Source organism: Kwoniella newhampshirensis, chromosome 12 (assembly GCF_039105145.1).
Source record: "Kwoniella newhampshirensis strain CBS 13917 chromosome 12, whole genome shotgun sequence".
NCBI classification, from domain to species: Eukaryota; Fungi; Basidiomycota; class Tremellomycetes; order Tremellales; family Cryptococcaceae; genus Kwoniella; species Kwoniella newhampshirensis.
Window position 1 is genome coordinate 907,167 of NC_089965.1, and position 22,280 is coordinate 929,446.

The window sequence follows — 22,280 nt, forward strand, 5'->3', positions numbered from 1 at the left end:
GGTGTTATATATATATAGAATGTGAGAGAAGCTGAGAAGAAGGAGGTGAAAGAGAGAACGAAAAAGTCGAGGGGAAAGATGAGAGAGATGTCGGTTGTGAGAACGAGGGAGCGAGTGAAGAATGGGGGAGTGGGATTCCAATTACGCTGTGAACGGCAGTAGTAGTGAGTGACAGTAAAAGTTATTAATTCCGCCCCCCACATTCAAACAACCGGGTTACGCATTCCTCAGGGTTCTCACAGCGTTGGGTCATATAGCTCCGGCCCGAATCTCCGTTCATGTGGCATCAACGCATCGACCGCAACAGCACTCGCAGTGTCTCATCGTATCGTCTTCTATGGCAGTCGTCGTCGTCGTCGTCGTCGGCGGCGATAATCTCCTCTGCTACTACCACCACCACGTTCGTAATCATCTCTGCCGCGAAGCCTCCTATGCATCTTTTCTCTTCCACCTCGCCTGCTCTTCCCACCATACTTGCCTCTGCTCTGACCGCCATACTCCACCTGCTGGCGATTCTCTGAGCTACCAAAGATCATTCGAGTCAATCGATTCTCTCGCAGCCTTCTCATCGACCTCGACCGTTTCACTCGGCCCTCGCCTCCTGGCTTCTGTGCCTCGTTCTCTTCCTTCTGCCGTGCTACAGCGGCATCGTAGTCTTCCAGGTTCTTCCAGTAACTGAGTAATTGTGATTGACGTCTCATATGGACGTACAAGACCGGAATGGCGGAAAAGAAAAAGGTCACACCAAGCAGAATGGTGGACACTCCCGTGATCACGACTGCCAGCCTGTACCGGTGTGATCAACCATGCACGAGTTTGATCATAGCTGGGAAATATGCTCACCCTGACTTCACTTGGTATGAGGGCAGTCGGTTCGCGACACTGGCTCTCAAAGATCGGTCGATGATCCACTAGACGTAGCCGTGCGTCAGACCCATTTAGACTCAGGATGGAGACGTACAATGACTCACCGATAGCATACACAGCAGACATGTTGTGATCACGCTTCCATGCTCAAACCATCCTTCCTGGATCTATTTCTCCTTATCAGCCTTGCTGTGCGCCTCGCATTTAGCTTTACTTACGTCCGGTTCTCTCGCTCGGCAGATTCGCCACGTCTCGAGACCGATAGGAATGAGAGCTAGCATGGCAACAAGCATCGCTGAAAGCTATCTCAGTACTATCTGAAGATCGACGAAACCTCACCAATTCCGTGAAGGATCAAAGCGTGGAGAAGATTTGGGTTGAAGCTGGCAGATGAGACTGCGTTGGGACTGCGAGGGTCAGCCCACGAGTGACTTTGATGTAGCAACTTACTTGGTACTACTCGTAAACAGGGAATTGAGATCGAACCACATCCTTTCAGGAGAACAGATGACTCTACAAAGTGATAAGCAGCATCCCCAATCTCTGACCCGTCAACAAAACCCACTTTTCTACATCACGTCCCTTGAGACACCAACCCCACATGTTGACACTCAAGAGTCCTACCGTGCCGCCTTGTCCAGCCCTCGAATCTATCGCGGTCGTAGTGTCCCTAGTAAAGCCACGATCGCTTGTGATGGGCCGATGAGGTGAATGGGCTTAAATGTGAAACGATCAGCGAGAGCATACAAATCAGGCCTAGGCAACCCACTCAGATTGAGAGGTCCGACCTCAACGGTACTGTCCATGACTTCATTCCTAGGACCCGACTGCAGGGACCGAGAAAACTGGCCAGTGTGGTAGAGATGTCTAAACTCGTCCTCTGGTATCCCTATGGTCACCACGCTCCAATTTGCCCTCCAAGAGGGCGAAGAGGATGTCAGCAAGTAGAGGAGACTGCCCGCAGCCAGAAACAGAAGGATGACCCATACTCTCCAAATGACAAGGAGCTTCTTTGAAACGCGAGGTCGTGAGGCTACAAAAGTCGGTGCCGTGGTCGGTGCTGCATCCTTTTGCGCCACCAGGACATCTTGATCGGTCTGTACAGAACTGTAAGGCATTCTACCATCCTTTGATAGAGATCTAACGGAGTCAACGACGTCTTGACCACCGATGCTTGATTCCTCTTCTTCGTCGCTTATTTTATACCGTACCCTCGATAGATCGCCTAAGTCCTCACCAGCTGAGCGACGCCCAACGTGAAATGGAGACATCGCTTCTTCAGGTGAAAACTTAACATTCGCGGGTGATACAATACAGTCATCTCGGCAATGCAGGATTTTAAAAGGTTGCTGAATTACGCGTCCTAGCGAGTGGGGACTCGTGAAAGGATTACAAAACGATATATGCATTGCTAGAGGGAGGTAAGGAGAAAGGAGGTTTGACGGAGGCTTGGGCTGTGACATCGAAAATGATTAGTTTAGACTCTAAGACCGGGAATAAGCCACTCACTGATCGTCAATTCACACTGGTTGACCCCCGCCACCTGCACTCGCCTCTGCACCTGCTCCTCCTCCGCCAGTGATTGGCATTGCATGCTCGACAACGAGTTTGGGGCCTTCAAACATTCGATTCACTTCGGACGCCCTTTTCAACACTTCAAGTTGACTCTTCTGCTCTTCGTAGAATTTGGCCAGCTCATTGGGGTCCATAGCACTGACCGGTGCTGATCCGGAGGGAGGGTTGATACTGTCTAAGACGGGCTTGAAGACCTCATCTGTCCGACGTAAAAAGTAATTGTGGAAATTGTAGGATGCGAACCGAGATGCTGTGCTGACAGTAGCTGAGTAGAGGCTTTGAACCTGTTGAATAGTTGGTGCAGGAGGCATGCTGAGAGCATGATCAGCATCCGTCAAGTGCGGGAGCTGTCACACGAGGGCTTACACTGCTAAAGATATGTGTGAAGACTAGGATGAAGAGGTTAGCAAAGCAAGCGCGATGATGACAGGTGCCGGGTGGCAATTAAACGATCGGTTGGTTGGGCATGCGTCTTCTATCCCAGGCCTCCACTTCGACGGAGGTTTCTGTTTTCCCCCTCACAGGCCGGCGCTGTGGTAACATGATTTCATGATATGCATATTTCCATACTCTCAATATTGGCTGGTAAACCTTCCAAATTGACTGCTTTTGTGCTTTCTACAACTCCTTCTTCGCGGACGACTTGTCAGTGCTAGGAAGCAAGACTTCGATCTCTTCACCGGCGGCGGAGGCGGTAGTCTTGCCTTTACCTTCGAGTTCTGCAGCCCAAAGAGCGGCACCAACAGAGGTGGTGACTGTATGTCAAGTTAGCGTTGTGTTCTCGTCATCGCCAGCTGGAATTATGCACATGTCAAGAAGACTGATACCACAGGAATCAAGTTGAGAGCCGTTGCGACAGTACCGAATCTGAGGTCCGCAATGTCAAATCAATACGTCCGTAAGTCTCCGTTTGGGTACTCACGCCGTGTAAGCACCTCTTCGCTTATGGATGATGGCTTGTCGCTTCTCCTTGTCATAGCCTTTGAGCTGGAAGTAGCGAGCGTGATAACCAGGGCCCGCCTTCAAGCCTAAGGGTTTAGGTGCGTCAGTTTGACTGCAAGTCTTTGGGCTCGATTCATTTACCGTTATACCTAAGGATTGCTCGTCAGCATACGCTCATGAATTGCCGAATGTGATGGCCCCACTCACCCTAAGAAGAAGACAGTACCAACAACTGGGATCAAGTTGAGAGGTAAAGTGAGCACGTAGCGGACCATGTTATCCTAGTCATGACCGCATATCAGCGAAAGCACTAGTTGAGATACGAAACTACCCGTACCGTGCTGAACTTGGAAAGAGGCTTGGCCAGAAGCGTGCCAAGAATCTTAGTTTTGCCGCCAGAGCTATTGACTTGCCTGCCTTGCTCCACCAATGCAAGATGACCCTTCTGTAACAGGACCTAAATCATACCGCTTGTCAGATCAGGTAAAGAACCTGAAGAACGATCGACGTACCGCATCGAATAGGTCTGTGCCTGCTTGACCCACAAGTAGGGTACGGGTCAAGAAGATGACCACGACATATGCTTCACTGAGGAGCAATGGGACGGCAAGCACAAATGCTTTCGAATGTGTCAGACAGGGCAAAGAGAGGACTACATGATGACGCACCCAGAGGACCGGACACGAAGGCGAGGACGGCAACTTGAGGAAGGTACGTGAAGAAAAAGAGACCTGCGACTACTCCAGCCGAGATGAGGACACCTTTGAATAGCGTCGGCAACAAAGGCTTGATGAGAGCGGGGTCTACAAAAGTGCCTCAGCAATCTGACATTGGGTTGAGACCATCTCTGCAAGAACTGGAGCTTACGAGTCGCCAAATAGTAGACACCCTGTAGGCTTCCATACTCAGCACGTCGACGCTCACATTATGCATTCTGGGTTACTCACGAGAAGCGGATATGCCCAGGCTCCGCTAGTGAGAGCATCTTGTGCGGTATCTCCTACCTCCTTGACTTGACGCTTGGCGGACTCGGTGATGGTGTCTGCATGAGACTGGAGCTTGGAGGTCCTTTGGCGTGTCTGTGAGGAAGCCATCGCTGATGTGGTCGAAGGATCGAATGTGGATAAGAAGATAGGCAAAAGGAACTGATGAATGGAAATGTTCGAGTAGTCATTCCCTCAGTAATCATCCTCATCATCATCATTGTTTCGTGAGGCATGTCATCTCGTCGAAAAACAACCCAATGCTCGAATGACGGGATCGCGCGCGGGGCACCATGACATCATAATCATTCATGTTGGAAATAACCGGAAAACGAAACGGGGTCCTGACTGTTTTTTCGGCAACACCAACCTGTTGATACAACTTCGTGCGTATGTCACTGGCGCTACATGCATCAACCCCGCACTGACCGGAGTGCTGGTGAACTACAGTACTCGTAACCACGTGACCTTTGGACGACACGTCACCCTAGGACATCATACAACTTCGTCTCTTTACACCTTTATCTCCCTCTTATGCATGCATCCACATATAAACCAGGAACAAAGCCCTAGCATACAAGCACAAGCACCCCGAGACGTCATTCTCCCAGCTTTCAGATTGTTTCCACATAGCTTCCTTGACCCTCCAAGACCATTATAACGGTACCCATGCCATCCCTGGGAAGCGAGCACCAAGGAACCTTTCTGTCAAGCAGGAGGAAGCCCTTTTTAACAAGATCAACTCATATGCCAAACGGGGTACCCTCCTGACCCCTAGACACATTACAGAGCTCGCCACCGCCCTTGCCGACCACCGCCTTGGTGTCAATTAGACATCACAACCTTTCTCAGGAGACATAAAGACCGAGTTACATCAAGGTTCTATAGGATTCAGGAAGTCTCTAGGCTAGCAGCAGATACACCGGCTAATAGACTGGCTTTCTATGGCCTAGTGAGTGTGTTATAAGCGCTATACCATCACATACTTAGGCTTTGTGAGCTTATCCTTCCTCTCAGGCCAAGGATGTGTATGAACCGGCTTGTATTCACCTTGCAACATATACAACATAGACAAAGCCGGTTTCTCACTCTCAAGCGATTGTATACCCGCAGAGTAGCTCCTAAAGGCTCATCCACCAAGTCTCAAGCTGCCCTTGACGATGATGTTATATCACAGTCGCCGCCACCATCTCTACAACCGATGCTCCTGTACCTCCGATCATCATCTATAAAGGCAAAAACCTCATCCAGGAATGGCTCGAGCCACAAGATAGGATGCCCCCTCTCATCGCTACCCTCTGAGAATCTGGATACATCAACAGCTACCTTGCCAAACAATGGTTGACAGACTGTTTCAATCTGTCACGATTGCATACCAGTAAGGCCAACTTCCGACAAAGTTCCCAGGAGTTTGACAAACAATTGAACGAAACGGCATTCATCGGGGAAAGAACCGAAACGTCGACAAGCTTATCAATCCTATTCACCACATACGGTAAATATACAAATTGCTCAGCCACTCGAGGTTTCTTTCTACATCCGGCGAAAAGATCGCTACACATGCAAGGTTTGGCGAACTTGTGCGAAGAAAAGGATATATACATGAACGTAGCAAAAGGAGAAAGGAGTTCCCCGTCGATTCTAGATTTTTGTCCTACCGTAGTACCTTTGAATATTATCATCTTGAAGAACCTCGATACATCGACCAACATTTACTTGGCTGTTCTCGACAGAGAACCCTCAAGTTAGAAACACGATTTAGCCCAAGTCTCACCAACATCGCGTATCTTGGTCCAAGTCGGGAGCACCTCAACGATAGTAGACTTTTCATTGGTTGCCTTGTAAGCTGAAACGACGGACATCCCCGTTGGTCGGTGTAGTCCCGTGACACAATCCCTATACAAGGGATCGTGCCGGGGCCGTCCATCACCTGCTTTTCCTCGATGGCCATGAGTCACATGTCAAAGTCGCCTTCTTGGAAGCCTGTTGGCAGGGAAACATTGTCTGCTGTATCGTGCCGGCACATATGAGCAGGATTTTCCGACCTTCAGATGTCAACTTTTCAACATTCTCAAGCTCCATTACCATCATCTAGTGGATGACTGTCACGATGGTCAATGTGGCCTCAGTCAATGAGCCCTATCACACAACGAGACAGTACGATATGGAGAACGATGATAACGAGGATAACAAGGATAACAAGGATAGCGAGTATAGCAAGGAACTTGACACGGATATCTAGAAGGGCTTGTAGCAGTTCTAGATAGACTGAGGTACCACAGTGATATTGTTGAACGATGAGCAAGGTACTAGGTATGACTTTCAATCAAGAAATCGCTAGAGAAAGACTAGAACAACGAGAACTAAGACTATGTATATATATCTCCACTAATCCATCCGCCAGGATGCGTAGAACATCGATCAACTTCCTCCTGTGTCTATTGGTCACCTGCAGCGCCCTTTACCTCGGGCTTTGGCAAGTATATCGAGTTGTGCTCGAAGATATCAAAGATGTCGAAGACATCAAGGGGGTTTACGTAATGATGGCTTATTTGTGGTTGATCATGACATCGGTGTTGATGTCAAATCCTTGATTGAGAGGATAACAGTATTGTCCGATTTCTGACCGTCTTTTGATGGTGATACCTGTGGTGATGTGCTTGCTGCAGTAATCTCGTCCAAATCACTATTAAATATACTATCTCGCGTAATGACTATTTTCTTGCGCTCGGAGTCATAGACTCGATAGTTTGCCGTGCTGCTGTTGTGTGCGTAGCCCATAAACCTGTCTTCCCTGTATCTGACTTCCATCTTGTTGGGATTCATGTGATTTCTGAAGAATACTCTCGTTCCAAACGTGTCTAGCCGGTTCATTTTTAGTTTCTTGCCATACCATAGCTCAAACAGAACGAGTTTGTGTGTACCAACGGGTGCACAGTTGCAAGAGAATGCCATGTACATTGCTGCTTCCGCCCAGAAGATTGCTGGCAGCCCAGTTTGTTGTAGTACCGTCTATATACCGTTGAGAATAGCAAGATGAACATGCTCAACCCGACCGTGTTGAGCATGTGAGCCAGGTGGGACCATAAAGTGTTCAATGCCTTGTTCTTGCATGAATCTTCTTGCTTGTCCAGATATGAACTCGCCGCCATGGTCTGATCTGATCACTTTGACTTTACAATTGATTTGATTCTCTGCTAAAGTGATAAAGCTTTTTAGTGCTTGTAGAGCGTCCGATTTGCGTTTTAACAGTGTAAGATGGATGTGCCGCGTGTAGTCATCATAGATGGTGAGAAAATAGTGAGCACCACCTCTAGAAGTTACTGTGCCGGTCCCCAGATGTCAATATGCAGTAACTCCAGCGCTTTAAAGACACGTCAAACATCAGGGGGCGATGGTTGCCAACCGGTCTTGCCCATAATGCAGGGTTGACAGGCGAAATTACTGACATCACTTGTACTTGTCGGAATTAAATGATCAGTCGCTTACGTAACAGCTCCAACACTTACACAGCGCTACTGCGGTACCGTACTTAGCTATCCGCAGATCTAACTTTCTCTTCTTCTTCTTTTCTTTTCTTTTCTCAGAGCATGCAATTATTATTTCAACAGTACTAACACTGCTAAGTACGTCCTTGCCTAGCCTTCCTCCCTTTGCTAATTGCATAACATCTGCAATGCCTAGATGACCAAGATGGTCATGCCAGGCTTTGAGAGTGTCAAGTTGATGTTGCATTGGAGAGGATAGCACCGGAATGACTTGCCTTGACAGTGTAGAGCCCCTTCTGGTAGGGGGCAGTGAGTATGGTCGAGCCGTTGATGTCCTTCAGAGTGCCAGAGGTGCGAGAGAAGGACCATTCCAAGGGAGCAGGCGTTTTTCTGACCGTCACAAGGTTGCAGGACAACTCGGGAACAATAAGGACGTTGTCAAGGGTGATACCGTGGAGATCTAGCGTCCCCCTGCCCGTAACCGCAAGCCTGAAACCGTTTCCAATTTTTAGACCTTTAATCTTACTACCAGTAATGTTATACAGTCATCTTGCACAAGTGTTTGCCACTTGCTGTTTTACCACCATAGACCGGTATTTTGTGAAAGGCTTAACTCTTGAGTGTGCATACCTAATCATGTCAGTAAAATCCTGGTACCATCGGTGCTAGAATCTCAGAACAGCTTTTGTAGTCGCATGCATGTGAAGATAGACAGCTGAAGGGCTGGGTACTGTTTTTTCTCGACGTTTTGGCTGGGGAAGGAGCTTGTTCAACACGCCTGCCGTATATCTCAGCCATCACCCTGTGCATGTATGCTCAATCCTTGCTTTACCAAATGCTCTTGTTCAGAACTACAACTCACTCATAATATGCATGTCATCTTCTCAAGGTTATTCCGCTTCAAATGCCATCAACAGATTGACGTCTATGGTGTAAAAAAAGGTAGGTGGCTGTCACGGGGCTACACCGACCAACGGGGATGTCCGTTGTTTCAGCTTACAAGGCAAACAATGAAAAGTCTACTATCGTTGATGTGCTCCCGACTTGGAACAAGATACGCGATGTTGGTGAGACTTGGGCTAAATTGTGTTTCTAACTTGAGGGTTCTCTGTCGAGAACAGCCAAGTAAGTGTTGGTCGATGTATCAAGGTTGTTCAAGATGATAATATTCAAAGGTACTACCATAGGACAAAAATCTAGAATCAACGGGGAACTCCTTTCTCCTTCTACTACGTTCATGTATATATGCCTTTCTTCGCACAAGTTTGTCAAACCTTGCATGTGTAGCAACATTTTCGCCGGATATAGAAAGAAATCTTGAGTGGCTGAACAATTTGTGTATTTACCGTATGTGGTGAATAGGGTTGATAAGTTTGCCGACGTTTCGGTTCTTTCTCCGATGAATGCCGTTTTGTTCGATTGTTTGTCAAACTCCTGGGAACTTTGTCGGAAGTTGGCCTTACTGGTATGCGATCGTGACAGTGGCAAACACTTGTGCGAGATGACTGTATAGCATCCTCCTAGCGAGAGTGCCGACCATGCGATGAGAAGCGCCGGAATCGATAATCATTTGTTACTAGCAATGTCAACATTGCTAGTAACATTGAAGGCATGCACATCTTCGTCGTTATCGCTAGAAAGACAGAGACCAGACAGGGAGAGTGATTTTGCAATGTTGGCAGTAGCATCATCCTCTTGTACCATATTTGCACTTGGATTGCCAGATTTGTTGCGCTGAGAGTTGCTCTGAGAGCAGTCGCCCGTGTTGTGTGTTGCTACGAGGTGGATGCTGCACCATTTCTTGCTGCATTTCCTCTTCTTGCTGTTGCTGTTGCTTTTATTATCATTAAATATTCGGAATATTGTGGCTTTGTTGGCTGCTGTAGTATCGTTGAAAGTGTGTTGTGACCATTCTACCTGTACCGCAGCTTGTACAGCAGCAGAAGTGAGTGGGTTTTGGAGCCAAAGTATTTGTTTGAGGATGCTGAATGACTCAGAAAGCGCAATAGTCATTGCATAGGCCAGCATCCGATCCGACAGGTTCTCCTGACCGCTGCTGTTCATTTGAGCATGTGCAGAGCGGATTTCCGCCATCCTCTTGCTAGGATCTTCTCCCTTGCTTGCTGGCACCGTCCACATTTGCTGAAAAAGGTGCCCCTGTCAAGCTTCCACAGCGGCGGAGTAGGATGCTTTGAGTTCTTTCCAGAGCAATTGAGGGTCTCTGGTAGTGACCGAGCGTGCTGCAGATGAGAGAGGCGCTTGAATGACCGGAGATAGTGATTGAATGATGATGGCAAACGCTTTACTGGCTTGGTTTATAAGTACAGCTTTGGTAGAGCCAATAGGGATGATAAGTGGTATGGATATGTCAAGATCGTTGAGCAGGAGAGTGATAATGACTGATAATCCCCATTCTGCATGATTCTTGGATCCCTTGAGCTTAACAACCCGGTACCGCCGCTCTTCAACGTTCGACATCGTGCTAGCAACTAACAAGCGAGAGTATATTCTTCAAACTGGTAATTTGGAGTGGAAGGACGTTCCTTGGTACTCTGCTGAAGGCAAGACGAGCTTCCTAATGCTCTTGGAGCGCAATGCCTTGCCACTGAGGCACAGACTGTTTCACCATTTCAGTTCTTCGGGAATTGATAGCAGTACTGGTCCATAGACAGGATTTAAAGCGGCAGAGATGCAGGGGACTGCATGATTATGATGCCAAACTACCAATCGCAGTCGTTGTAACAGTTGTGGAGTTGATTGGGAGCGGATCTGATTTGGCTAACTAGTTGAGCAACTAGTGATTCAACAAGTGTTGTGCGGTGCGGAGCATGCGGTTGTGGTAGTAGCGGTGCTGATGTATCGTCGTTAAACGCCCAGGCTCATAACCTGTTGAGATAACAATTGCATGCTCAGAGAAAAGATAGAAAGAAGAAGAGAATACAAATCTGCGGATTGCTAAGAACAATACCACGGCAGGCGCGAGCATCAACATTGTAGTGCATAGGAGTTGGAGGAAATTAGCTTGAGGAAGAACCTAGTTTTTGTTATAGTCGGACAAGGTGTAGGCGTATACCATTGTGAGAGGGTAGAGCGAGGCGCAAACAATTACCATCGTGGGAGAGTTGGGCGAGGCTTGGACGAATACGTAGAGTGAAGCTCTACCGCGCAGGATGCTTCAACCGAGACTTAGTCGATCAAAGGATAAATAGTTAGGGAGCTTCTTCTTCTCTTAGTACTCTTAGTTGTATTTAGTCTAGCCTTAAGCTATCCGTAGATTAGTATATGAGTTGTTCCCCCTACCAAGTCAACCAAAGTACCCAGTTACCTCATACAAATTTCTCTACAAAAGCTCCACCTAGTATTGGGTCTAACAAGAACCCTGCGACTCCCCTCTTCCGCTAAATCTTGGTAGTACCACGCGGAATCACCTTGGCGGAAGTGATATTATACCTACGCGGAGGAGTACTACAACGTAAGTGACTGATCATTTGATTCTGATAGGCAGCGCTGTGCAAGCGTTCTAGCTGCTTATGTAAGCTATCAATCATTTAATTCCAACAGTGGTGTCCACTTTGGAGAGCAACACCAACCAACAACTGTTCCATCCTTTAGGTACTGAAGTTGTCACAGTGGAACATATGTAGTCTCATGCCTCAAATATATCAAGACAGTCTGTTGCCACCTTTTACTGATCTCACCAAATGAGGATCATACAGAGACATCTTTACAAAACATCCTAGGTTTTTCCACACAGTTGCCCACAGAGAATGAGGAATGTGTACACATAAGGTAAGCCACTTGATTCACCAATTATGATATTCCCTAACAGGGTGCAGCAACAAGTTATGATGATAGTTTTGCGTTCAGCCAGATATGTTTGGACCACCATGGGCACCAAGGTGTGCCTGTCACGATTGCATACCAGTAAGGCCAACTTCCGACAAAGTTCCCAGGAGTTTGACAAACAATCGAACAAAACGGCATTCATCGGAGAAAGAACCGAAACGTCGGCAAACTTATCAACCCTATTCACCACATACGGTAAATACACAAATTGTTCAGCCACTCAAGATTTCTTTCTATATCCGGCGAAAATGTTGCTACACATGCAAGGTTTGACAAACTTGTGCGAAGAAAGGCATATATACATGAACGTAGTAGAAGGAGAAAGGAGTTCCCCGTTGATTCTAGATTTTTGTCCTATGGTAGTACCTTTGAATATTATCATCTTGAACAACCTTGATACATCGACCAACACTTACTTGGCTGTTCTCGACAGAGAACCCTCAAGTTAGAACACAATTTAGCCCAAGTCTCACCAACATCGCGTATCTTGTCCCAAATCGGGAGCACATCAACGATAGTAGGCTTTTCATTCTTTGCCTTGTAAGCTGAACAACGGATATCCCCATTGGTCGGTGTAGCCCCGTGACACTTGTTATCCTCGTCATCCCCATATCGTGCTGTCTCATTGTGTGATAGGGCTCATTGACTGAGGCCACATTGACCATCGTGACAGGCTGACACCAATTTCAGTGAGATGGCCTGCAGTGTGGTGATATGGTGTTGGTTTGATTTTTATGGTAAAGTCTTGAGTTCAAATTCCTGTACAAGACATGTTGCAAGATTGCTTCACGCTTCTGTGTGCGTCCCCCCCCCTACTTGCATCTTTGATGACCGAAGTTGATCGTAGAAACCCGCAAAATCTGCATGTTTTCTTTTGCCATTAGAGAGCGTTTCGCGTAGAGCATCGTCCGTCTCCCAAGTCTCACTTGGATTCTCACAAATGTTCATGTACGACCTGGACAGTCGAACAGCAAAATCAGGCGGCACACCTGCACCGTCCCGCTGATGTGCATAGCGGAACGGTGTGTTGTGCGTGCCCGTGGTTGCAGGCGAAACACCGGTCGACCAGGACTTCTTTCGAAAAGATGTCGCGGTTTGTGACTTGAGGAGACTGTAGCAGCAAGCTGAGCCGCGTTTTGTTTATGGCGACCTCGTTCTCAAGATGACGCTGATTGAAACGGCTTCAAGAAGCATGGATGTGAAAATGTAGCATCAAAATCACAGGAGTCGAGTGATTTCGAACCACCTCCGACGTACTCGGACTATCTTATCGCGCGCGCCTTGTGCTCTGTCCAGACAGCGTTTAGCTTATTTGTTTTCTCTTTCCTCTATCTTGAAGACGTTCGTTTGGCATCCGTCATCACTTACAAAGGGCTGACCGTGTGCCATGTCTAAGCAAATCGTCCTTGCGCCCCTCGCACTGCTTCCTGGAGCCGTCACCCCGCAGCCGGCCACTCTCGAAATTGATTTGACGACTCGGATCATCACTGATATACGATTGGGTCTCGAGCAGGAAGAGAAACTGAATGCTACCGAGGTTTTACGCATCGAGGATGGCAAGGTTTTACTTCCTGGTCTGATAGAGTGAGCGCCCCGTCCTGTCGTAATCGGCTAACCAGCCGAAGCACTCATGTCCACCTCAATCAACCCGGTCGAACCGCCTGGGAAGGGTTTCAAACTGGCACCACGGCAGCCGTCAGCGGAGGTGTCACAACCGTGATAGATATGCCGCTCAATTCAATCCCTCCGACCACTACCGTAAAAGGACTGGAATGCAAGAGAGCCGAGGCTAAGAAGATTGGGGTGAAATCGGATCTCGGTTTTTGGGGAGGGATCATTCCAGGCAATCAGAATGAGCTGGTACCCTTACTTACCGCTGGCGTGAAGGGCTTCAAATGTTTCTTGATTGAGTCAGGTGTCGATGTAAGTTGTTGACTGCGAAGTGCAAGATCATGAGCTGACCGCGCATACGTCGCTGTAGGAGTTCCCGTGCGTGCAGGAGGATGATCTGACACGTGCATGCGATGCCCTAGACGTGAGTGACTGCGCCGTTGCTATACGCTGACTAAGGCAGGGCACGAACGCTTTGATCCTGTTTCACGCCGAGCTAGACGTCCACACCCACTCCCCTGCTGTCGTCGACCCAAGTCAATACAAAACATTCGTGGGATCAAGACCGCCCGAATGGGAGATTACGGCACTTGAGTTGGTCCTGAAAATCGCTCGTCGGTATCCCCAACTTCGCTTCCACATCGTACACCTGTCGGCTGCAGGTGCAGTTCCACTTATCAAGGCAGCTCGAGCGGACGGCGTCTCCAATCTTACCGTGGAAACCTGTTTCCATTACCTTTGTCTAAAAGCAGAAGACATTCCCCCAAACGCAACACAATTCAAATGTTGTCCACCCATCCGCGACGAGGCTAACCGCAAAGGTCTCATCTCTGCTTTATTGGACGGGACGATTGATTATGTCGTTTCTGATCACTCTCCTTGCGTTCCTGAGCTGAAGAAAGGGGATTTCATGACAGCATGGGGAGGAGTGTCGGGACTGGGATTGGGCCTGTCCTTGTTGTGGACAGAGTTGGGAGAAGAAGTCGGCATCAGGAGGGTTGTTGACTGGCTAGGACAAGCTCAGGCAAAGCAAGTGGGCCTGGAGGGGAAGAAAGGTGTGCTTGCGATCGGAGCTGCTGCGGATTACGTAGTATTCGATCCAGCAGCAGAGTTTGAAGTGTCTCAAGTGGGTTGCCAATGCTTAACGCTTAGAAATCTACTGACTCGGCTGCAGGAAACTCTTCGATTCAAGAACAAGGTATCACCCTACGTTGGCATGAAGTTGAGGGGAGTTGTGGAGAGGACGTATGTGGGCGGACAAATCGCTTGGGACGGTTCGAACGCGCTGGGATCATCAGGTGCTTTGTTATAAGTGTGCATAGCCTCTTGCAGCCTGTAGCTGGCAGTAGTCTTGTCCTGGTCGTCTGCGAAGGTATATTGGATTACAAGTGTAACTGCTAGACCTGACGACAGCCCCATTCTGCGCTAAGGATAATATAATTACTGATTGCCCATAAGAATGCTAAGAAGAACATCAGAATCGATTAGGTTCTCAATTGTAATCCTCTGGATGGTTTTGTAATCTCGGGACATGTCCCCTGCCACAAGGCGGAGTTTCGAGTGAAAAAAAAAGAAAGAAAAGAGAACGAAGTGACATCACGTTGTGTTTTTTGTTGGCTCTCCGGTGCTGCTCTCCTTTCGGTTGCGATCAAGCAACGTCCTTGAATTCAACCGGCCTTCCTTGTCGCCTAGTACTCGTTATCCATCGCGTCTCACTATAATGTCTACAGAACCCGCAGTCGATCTCAAGAAGAACGTTCCTCAGCCAGACGCCAAGGCTGAGAAGGAGGTAGAGAAGGGGCTCGGTAACGATGCGTGCGTCGTATCTTGAGACATACCGAAGGGTAGAGCGCTAAAACGAGCTTCTCCTGGACAGCCTCACAAAGTATACCACTGCCGGTCAGGCCCTCGGCGAGGTTCTTAAGAAGTTCATTCCCCAGGTAGTCGCCGGCAAGAAGGTCCTGGACCTTTGTATCGAGTGCGTTGTTGATCCAAAACCATGTCCCAGTCCCCGAAACTTCCGCTAAACAGCCCGCAGAGGTGACAAGCTCGTTGCTGAGACCGTCGCTCCTTTGTGGAACAAAGCCAAGAACGGCGTCAAAGTCGGAAAAGGTGCGTCAACCGTGCCTGCGGTCCACTGACCCATACAGGTTCTGCATTCCCCACATCCATTTCCGTCAACAATGTCGTCTCTCACGTCTCCCCACTTCCCTCTGACCCCGAAATCGTCCTCAAAGAAAACGATGTCGTCAAGGTCATGCTCGGTATTCAGCTCGACGGATACGCTGTCACTCACGCCGAGACGGTTCATCTATCCTCAAAGACCGATGGCCTTGCTGCTGATGTCATCAAAGCAGCTTACGATGCTGCTCAGTTAGCGATGAGAACGCTCAAAGTCGGTGCCAAGAATTGGGATGTTTCCGATATCGTCGAGAAGGCAGCCAAGGAGTATGGCTGTGTCGGTGTCGAGGGTATGCTCAGTTGTCAGCACCAGCAAAACGTCACGGACGGCAAGAAGCGAGTTTTGTTGAATCCCACCCCCGAGCTCAAGAGGGATCATGAGACCGCTACTTTCGATGAGGGTGAGGTGTACGGTGTGGATATCTTGGTCGTTTCAGGTAGCAATGGAAAGGTGCGTTCCTATTGCCCTTTGCACATACTGACTTCATTTCAGGCAAAAGCCGATCCATCTCGAACTTCCATCTACAAACGAGCTACCGACGTCAACTATCAGCTGAAAATGAAGACGTCACGAGCTGTGTTTTCCGAGATTCAAAAGAAAGCTGGTGTTTTCCCCTTTACTCTTCGGGCGCTTGACGATGAGAAACGAGCGAGAATGGGTGTCCAGGAGGCTGTGACTCATGGTGAGCCCTTGTTCAACCATTCCTGGCTGACTTGCAGGTCTCTTGAAACCTTACGATATCGTACAGACTGCTCCCGGAACCATTGTGGCCGAGTTTTTCTTCACAAGTAAGTCATAACGATTGGTGATGCTGGCTGACATGCAGTCGCGCTACTCCCCGCTGGTCCATTGCTTCTTTCTCCCAACCCCGTGTGGTACTCTAGGTGAGTCACAGCTGGTAAAAACCTATCGCTGACTATTGCAGTGACAAAGTCTCATCCTCCAAATCGTTCCAAGACGAGGAGCTCCAGAAGCTCATTGCCCAACCTCTGCGAGCGCCCAAGAAGAAGAACAAGAAGACAAACGGGGAGGAGGTCAAGGAGGAAACAAAAGCTTAGGGGCGAAAGTGTTGCCAAGTATACCAAATCCAACAAATAAATGCATTTTCCCATTGCTTCATGTTGCCCGCGCGGTTTTGTGCGGCATGCTCGCAAGAGGACCATCTCTGAGCATGGAAATGAGCACGTGGCCCGCCCAGTGGAGGCAAGAGGGTGGAGAGACAACAGCAAACGATAAGTTGGATCAACATTATCTCTATCTCTCATTCATCGTCGTCATTTCTTCACTTTCTGCCTTTTCTTGCAAGCCAATCTGTCTTGCCACGATGAGTGTCTCTCAGGCTCATCTGATCGTACTGATTCATGGTCTTTGGGGTGCGTTCTACATTCGTTTAGGGCAAGGCTGATATCATCAGGTTCCCCTGCTCATTTATCGGTGGCGAAAGAGGAGCTTGAAACAACATGGCATGGTACTCGTACCGACCAAGAAGTGTCTGGAGCCTTTGAGGACCCCACTGTGATCACAGAGCTGGAAAAGGGTGTCGAGAAAGTCGTCATCATGGTCGCTGGTGGAATGACATCCCAACTCACATATGATGGTGTTGATGTCTGTGCGAGCAGAGTCGCGTGGGAGGTCAGTGTACATCTTTGAAGGATTCGGCTCATGTCGTTATTCCAGGTCGACCAGAAAGTCGCAGCCCTTGAATCTCAAGGCGATCGAGTGGTCAAATTCAGCGTGATGGGATACTCCTTAGGGGGACGTGAGTTTTGCAGTAACTAACGACCTGCTGACCTCCAGTCGTCGCCCGCTATCTGATCGGGCTGCTTCACTCTCGAACACCTTCGTTCTTTGAGGCTCATCACCCTGTTTCGTTCTCCACAATTGCATCACCTGTGAGTCAGCAGTGACGAGGAACAAGCTGATCGTCAGTGGTATGGGATTCCGCGCTACAGTAGGTCTCAACTACGCACTATCCCACGCTCACCAGCCAGATACATTTATATCGACGACATTGTGTTGGATCGGCGCGCGAATTTTGTCTCGATCAGGCGAGCAGTTATACGTGGTCGACCGCTACTCTGATCAGGATCCAAGGCCTCTTCTCGAAATCATGGCAGACCCTCGCTTGATCTTCCATCAAGCTTTGGAATGTTTCGACCGCCTTCATGTTTTCGCCAGCGGGTGAGTTAATGATGACCTTCTGACGCTAACTTTCAGCATCAATGACAACACGACGCCCTATCCCACAGCTGCAATCGAAATAGTAGATCACTTTGTCCAATGGGAAGAGCAAGGGATCGAGGTGGATGCCGACGAGGCGGGCGTGATACGCACTTGCCGCAAATTAAAGCAGGAAAAGAAGGTTGCCAATAAGAAATTGACATCGTATATTGGGACGTTACCGCCAGTACTTCGTTACCGCTTCCCCTACAATTATGTGAGTGGACCTGCGCGCAGAAGCTGGCTAATTCTCAGATCATTCTGCTTCTTTTCCCGATTGTGTTGCCCCTCCTGGTTCTGTTAATGTGAGTCAATGTCGATAAGGTTGCGCTAATGTCAGCTTCGCTCGTCAATCGCTGGATACTCGACGATCGTGAGTGACCCAAACCAAACCCCGCTTACGACAGGAAGCGACGCCTGCAGGAGCTCGCACATACCTCCAGCACAGGTGCCCAGTCACCCATACCTTCCGCTTCGGGTCTATCGATTCAAGGCTTGAGAGACGCTATACGCCGCATCGAACGCGAACTCGAATCTGACTTGATCGAATCAGCTGATACACCTGATGTATTCACTGTTGTCAAAATGCCAATCCAACCTCAGGAAGTCACGATCAAAGTGAGACCGAAGGACAGCCAGCTGCGTATGGCCCTATGGCTCAACGCATTGCCCCTGAAGAAATATGTCACCTGGTGGCCAGAGATTGCTAATGCTCATGCTACTATCATCGTCAGGTAAGCTCTCTGGTGCGCGATCATCGCTGATGTTCGCAGGGATCCCCAACAATTCCCGGCTCACGAGAGAGGCAGAGGGTTGCTGCAGCTTTGGGCGAAGTGTGTGCTGGGTCAGGACAAGATGACATAAGTTATAACTAGACGACTGTAATGTGACATCATGATGGTCTGCTTGAAGAGAACCGTGCGTGTTTCGAGACAGCTGCGACAGGATTCAATAGGCGTTAACCACAGGAACTTCGACCGACTGTGCTTTGCTAAGAATGATCGACAGGAGAATAATTGAGCTCAGGCAATCAAGGAGTTGCCGTCCGATTGGCTTGCCGTTTGAGGTTCGCCCGTCTTCGTCTAGCGTTTTCCACTACGTCTCAGCTTGACAGAATTGTGCTGGACTCACTTAAGTGCTTGCTTCTCTGTCCCAGTTCTGTAGAGGACACGGTACCTATTTGTCCTAATATTCTCCCGATTTCTATACGGATGTGAGTGTGGATGGGCCTTCTGCAGCTCAGCCTAAACTCACTTCGTATAGGTGTCAACGGGACCTCGGCAGTGTGATCGACTTCCGTCTCGTCGACCCCCTGCACGAGACTCCCGTCAGAACTCAAAATATCGACTGAGCTCGTCATTTGAGGATCGTTGAGACTGCCGCTCGTGATGTTCCCCAGTGATTCTGGCGAGCACAAAATATCAATGATCGCTGTAAAGGATTTCCTTCTTCCTGGACTATCTTGATTCGCGATCGTGGAAGGTAGTGAAACAGTTTTATACGGAGATAAACCCCAAGTCGAGAAGACATCGTCGAAAAGCTGTTCCTGTCTAGCCTCATACGAATTGTTCCCAGTTGTACTCTGGCTTTGTATCGTCCCAGAGCTCTCGCTCTTGTGGAATCCGGATGTGGAATGCTCAGGAACGTCTTGGGACTCGTCAAAAGGGAGTGTCGGGGGACTGTACAGTCGCTATTTGAATATTTGCGTGTTACACTGGGATCTCTTATAAAAGAAACTTACCCCCATTTCCGTCGCCTTCATACTGATAATGTCATTTATCTCTCCTCTCGTGCATGTTGTTGATCTGTACTCCAAGGTGGGAGTCGAAGTTGAGACTATGACACCTCCGTCCATCGAGCTCACGGACTGACGTGATTCGCCCATGAGTGGGTAAGACCGCCAATCACACCGAGCGAGACAAGCACGATTCACTGTTGACTGTGCGGAAAAGAGAGATGGTGTAACGAAACTGTCTGTAGACAGGGTGAGATCGTATTTTGAGGAGACTTCGGGGGTTTGTGATGGAGATCGTGGCGACAATTGTGGGAGCACCTCCTCTGGATGCGTGGGAAAGACATGAGAAGACAAACACTCGGCAGTGGGAACTGTTGGCGGATTTCGGACATTAAGGGAGGGAGTCTGTCGCACTATTCTGTGTTCCTCCGGAAGCGCCTTTGTCTTTGAGTATGCTGAGACCCTACGGAAGTTCGCCTGCTGCACTTGTGACAAACGACCACCGAACTTTGTCACGGTATATGGGGAAGGTCTGATGGGTTCCCGCACCAAAGTGCCTTCGAGTGATTGGGAGAGTGTACCTGGGAAGTGAGTGTGATCGCGATTTCCTACCAGTCAGCTCAGAGTGAAGGGTACAAGGCTCACCATGTACAGTCACAACAGGCCGAGAGACTTCCCGGACGATCTGGGAGCGTAGCAGTTCACCAGTGGGGTCAATGGGTTGACCATCGTACTTGATCGGAAATTGTTCCTCAGAGGTGCACTCCGATTTAGATAGTGATGACTCTGTTCGAGCTGCGGCCGGGAAAGCGATGGATTGGGACTTTGTCTTGTATCTCGAGCGGGTGAGCGACAACGCTCGGGATATTCGAGCACCTATACTGGTACGGTCTTGTCGATTGGACCCCGATACGAGCTCGGAGTGCTGAGGTAGGGGTACAGCTCGAAGGAAGCTTCTATGGGAAGACAGACTCCCACTTTGAGAGTTGGATCCATATAGAAGCATATCAAGGTTGGTGCAGATTGTGGGCGAACCGGAGTACGAGACGTGAAGACTACGAAGTCCCAAAATAGTAACATCGACGGAGGGATGTTTCCAGCAGGACAGACGGGACAGACGCAGGTATATTCAGCATAGACGAGGTAGGGTCGTACGAACACAGTCACTCACAGCAGAGGTGTTTGATCCCTCAGCCGCCGAACACTACATGGGAATCTGATCGATGACTGAATGATTCGATGAATGTCGTGTGAAGGTGACAGGAGAGTTCTTCGACGTAGCGTTGGAAAGTGCCTCGAGAAATCAGTCTCGTCGATTCCGGGAGTAGTGGGTTTTGATTACAAAGCCCAATCCTAATCTAATTAGAATCCAGGATCGTAATCATCCGTTACAGCTTCACTCTCGGTCGATCTCGGCCACTCTTCCCGTTCTCTGATGTCTGTCACTCATCGCGACCACGAGACCACTGGGATCTTCATCAGTTCTTGCGCAGACTCTTTTCGATCACTTTACTTCACTACTCTCAGAGACCTCTGTGTCCCTACGCTCTCGCACTTTCGATCTTCTCCACACAGTTTGACAATCGTAGAGCCTTGGTCCAATGGTGATCCGATCATGCATCTGGTTCCCCTCGATCCTCATCTCCCCTCAACGTCTTGCATGTCTCAACTATCGCCTTGCCCACTCGGCCGCTCTGCCCGGAGCGGACAGTTCTTCGGACCACGCTTCTTCCTCGTACATCCGACCAGGGAATACCGAGAGTCAAGCACATCCGAGGAAAGGGAAACAGCGGTCCGATAGCCTCGCTCAAACTTACCGATTTCCAGAAACTGGCAAAAATGGTGGTCCTCCCGATCCATTCGAGGTTATGGCTCTTGATAGGTCAGCCAGTGAGCAACAGGTCAAGCAGCAATGTAAGTGTAAATCTTCTGTTATTACAACTTGGTCGCTGACAGTATGCCCGAACAGATTACAAACTAGCTTTGCTTCTCCATCCCGATTCGTCACATCCATCATCCTCACACGATCATTTCGCTGTGCTGAACCGAGCCTACAAGCTGCTTGCCCAACCGTCATCGAGATCCGCTTACATGAAGACCGGGTACGGCTGGGACCTGTCATCTATGGCGGCACGCACGCCGCAAGATCCCCGAATGCACGCTGAAGTCATGCGGAGAAGACAAGGGGGCGCTGCGGCATGGGACGGGTCGACTCGACGATTCAGGGACAGCGATGCTGGCAAAGGGGCCTGGGGTGGCTTTGACGGTTCTCAGGGCTGGCGACCTTATGAGGACGTCCATATGGGCTTCCAACCTACTGGACCAGGAGAGGAGCGGTACATGTCCAATCCAAGGTTTCTTGCGGTTGTTGGAGTAGCTGTGAGTTTGGCTGTCTCCGGTGTCGCACTGACAGAATAGAGTGCTGTGGTTTGTTGGATGCAATACCACCGACTGGGATACGCAGCGGATACACATCGAGAAATGCTCGATAAGCATCACGTCGAGTGAGTGGACGAAATTCAGCGCATGGTGCTGATTTGCAGTGCGTCACACAACCTTGCCCAAGCGCGCTACGAAGCTGCAGTGCACGGCAGGACCCGTAGAGAGCAGATACGCCGGCGAGTACGTGAGGCCGAAGTGTTGCGTGAGCTGGAGAAGATGGAGAATGGGGAAATTACGATACATGACGTGAATTAGGATCCAACAATCGCATGCAGGACTACAACATTGCTGCTATCAAGGCGGGTATAATAATCATCCATTGATATCGAATCGACGACAAACGATGGCCCGAAGATTGAGAGGTCGCACTCGTAGGTGACGACGCGGAG

At 49.1% G+C, this 22,280-nt stretch overlaps 7 protein-coding genes across 7 annotated transcripts; 4 read left to right on the forward strand and 3 right to left on the reverse strand.

Moving 5' to 3' along the window:
- Positions 1-335: 335 nt before the first annotated feature.
- Positions 336-1,985, reverse strand: IAR55_005910 (uncharacterized protein; the record flags this gene model as incomplete). The annotated part of the gene is made up of 8 exons (XM_066948999.1): positions 336-786; positions 844-911; positions 972-1,034; positions 1,086-1,162; positions 1,207-1,274; positions 1,318-1,380; positions 1,433-1,583; positions 1,637-1,985. 8 exons carry the CDS (start codon positions 1,983-1,985, stop codon positions 336-338), a joined length of 1,290 nt encoding a protein of 429 aa, XP_066800772.1.
- A 402-nt stretch (positions 1,986-2,387) lies between these two features.
- Positions 2,388-2,753, reverse strand: IAR55_005911 (uncharacterized protein; the record flags this gene model as incomplete). Its single annotated transcript, XM_066949000.1, has 1 exon — positions 2,388-2,753. One exon carries the CDS (start codon positions 2,751-2,753, stop codon positions 2,388-2,390), a length of 366 nt encoding a protein of 121 aa, XP_066800773.1.
- Positions 2,754-3,060: 307 nt separating this feature from the next.
- On the reverse strand, positions 3,061-4,478 carry IAR55_005912 (uncharacterized protein; the record flags this gene model as incomplete). Its single annotated transcript, XM_066949001.1, has 10 exons — positions 3,061-3,197; positions 3,251-3,309; positions 3,365-3,470; positions 3,526-3,533; positions 3,592-3,665; positions 3,722-3,841; positions 3,897-4,003; positions 4,053-4,187; positions 4,252-4,273; positions 4,332-4,478. 10 exons carry the CDS (start codon positions 4,476-4,478, stop codon positions 3,061-3,063), a joined length of 915 nt encoding a protein of 304 aa, XP_066800774.1.
- An 8,610-nt stretch (positions 4,479-13,088) lies between these two features.
- IAR55_005913 (allantoinase) lies at positions 13,089-14,624 on the forward strand (the record flags this gene model as incomplete). The annotated part of the gene is made up of 5 exons (XM_066949002.1): positions 13,089-13,285; positions 13,402-13,624; positions 13,683-13,690; positions 13,772-14,438; positions 14,487-14,624. The coding sequence occupies 5 exons, from the start codon at positions 13,089-13,091 to the stop codon at positions 14,622-14,624; spliced, it is 1,233 nt and encodes a 410-aa protein (XP_066800775.1).
- A 408-nt stretch (positions 14,625-15,032) lies between these two features.
- IAR55_005914 (DNA-binding protein, 42 kDa) lies at positions 15,033-16,552 on the forward strand (the record flags this gene model as incomplete). Its single annotated transcript, XM_066949003.1, has 6 exons — positions 15,033-15,127; positions 15,189-15,290; positions 15,351-15,424; positions 15,550-15,944; positions 15,987-16,176; positions 16,428-16,552. 6 exons carry the CDS (start codon positions 15,033-15,035, stop codon positions 16,550-16,552), a joined length of 981 nt encoding a protein of 326 aa, XP_066800776.1.
- Positions 16,553-16,818: 266 nt separating this feature from the next.
- IAR55_005915 (uncharacterized protein) lies at positions 16,819-18,452 on the forward strand (the record flags this gene model as incomplete). The annotated part of the gene is made up of 6 exons (XM_066949004.1): positions 16,819-16,867; positions 16,939-17,126; positions 17,172-17,253; positions 17,424-17,445; positions 17,712-17,931; positions 18,138-18,452. 6 exons carry the CDS (start codon positions 16,819-16,821, stop codon positions 18,450-18,452), a joined length of 876 nt encoding a protein of 291 aa, XP_066800777.1.
- A 2,598-nt stretch (positions 18,453-21,050) lies between these two features.
- Positions 21,051-22,146, forward strand: IAR55_005916 (uncharacterized protein; the record flags this gene model as incomplete). The annotated part of the gene is made up of 3 exons (XM_066949005.1): positions 21,051-21,363; positions 21,419-21,828; positions 21,973-22,146. 3 exons carry the CDS (start codon positions 21,051-21,053, stop codon positions 22,144-22,146), a joined length of 897 nt encoding a protein of 298 aa, XP_066800778.1.
- Between the last annotated feature and the right edge of the window lie 134 nt (positions 22,147-22,280).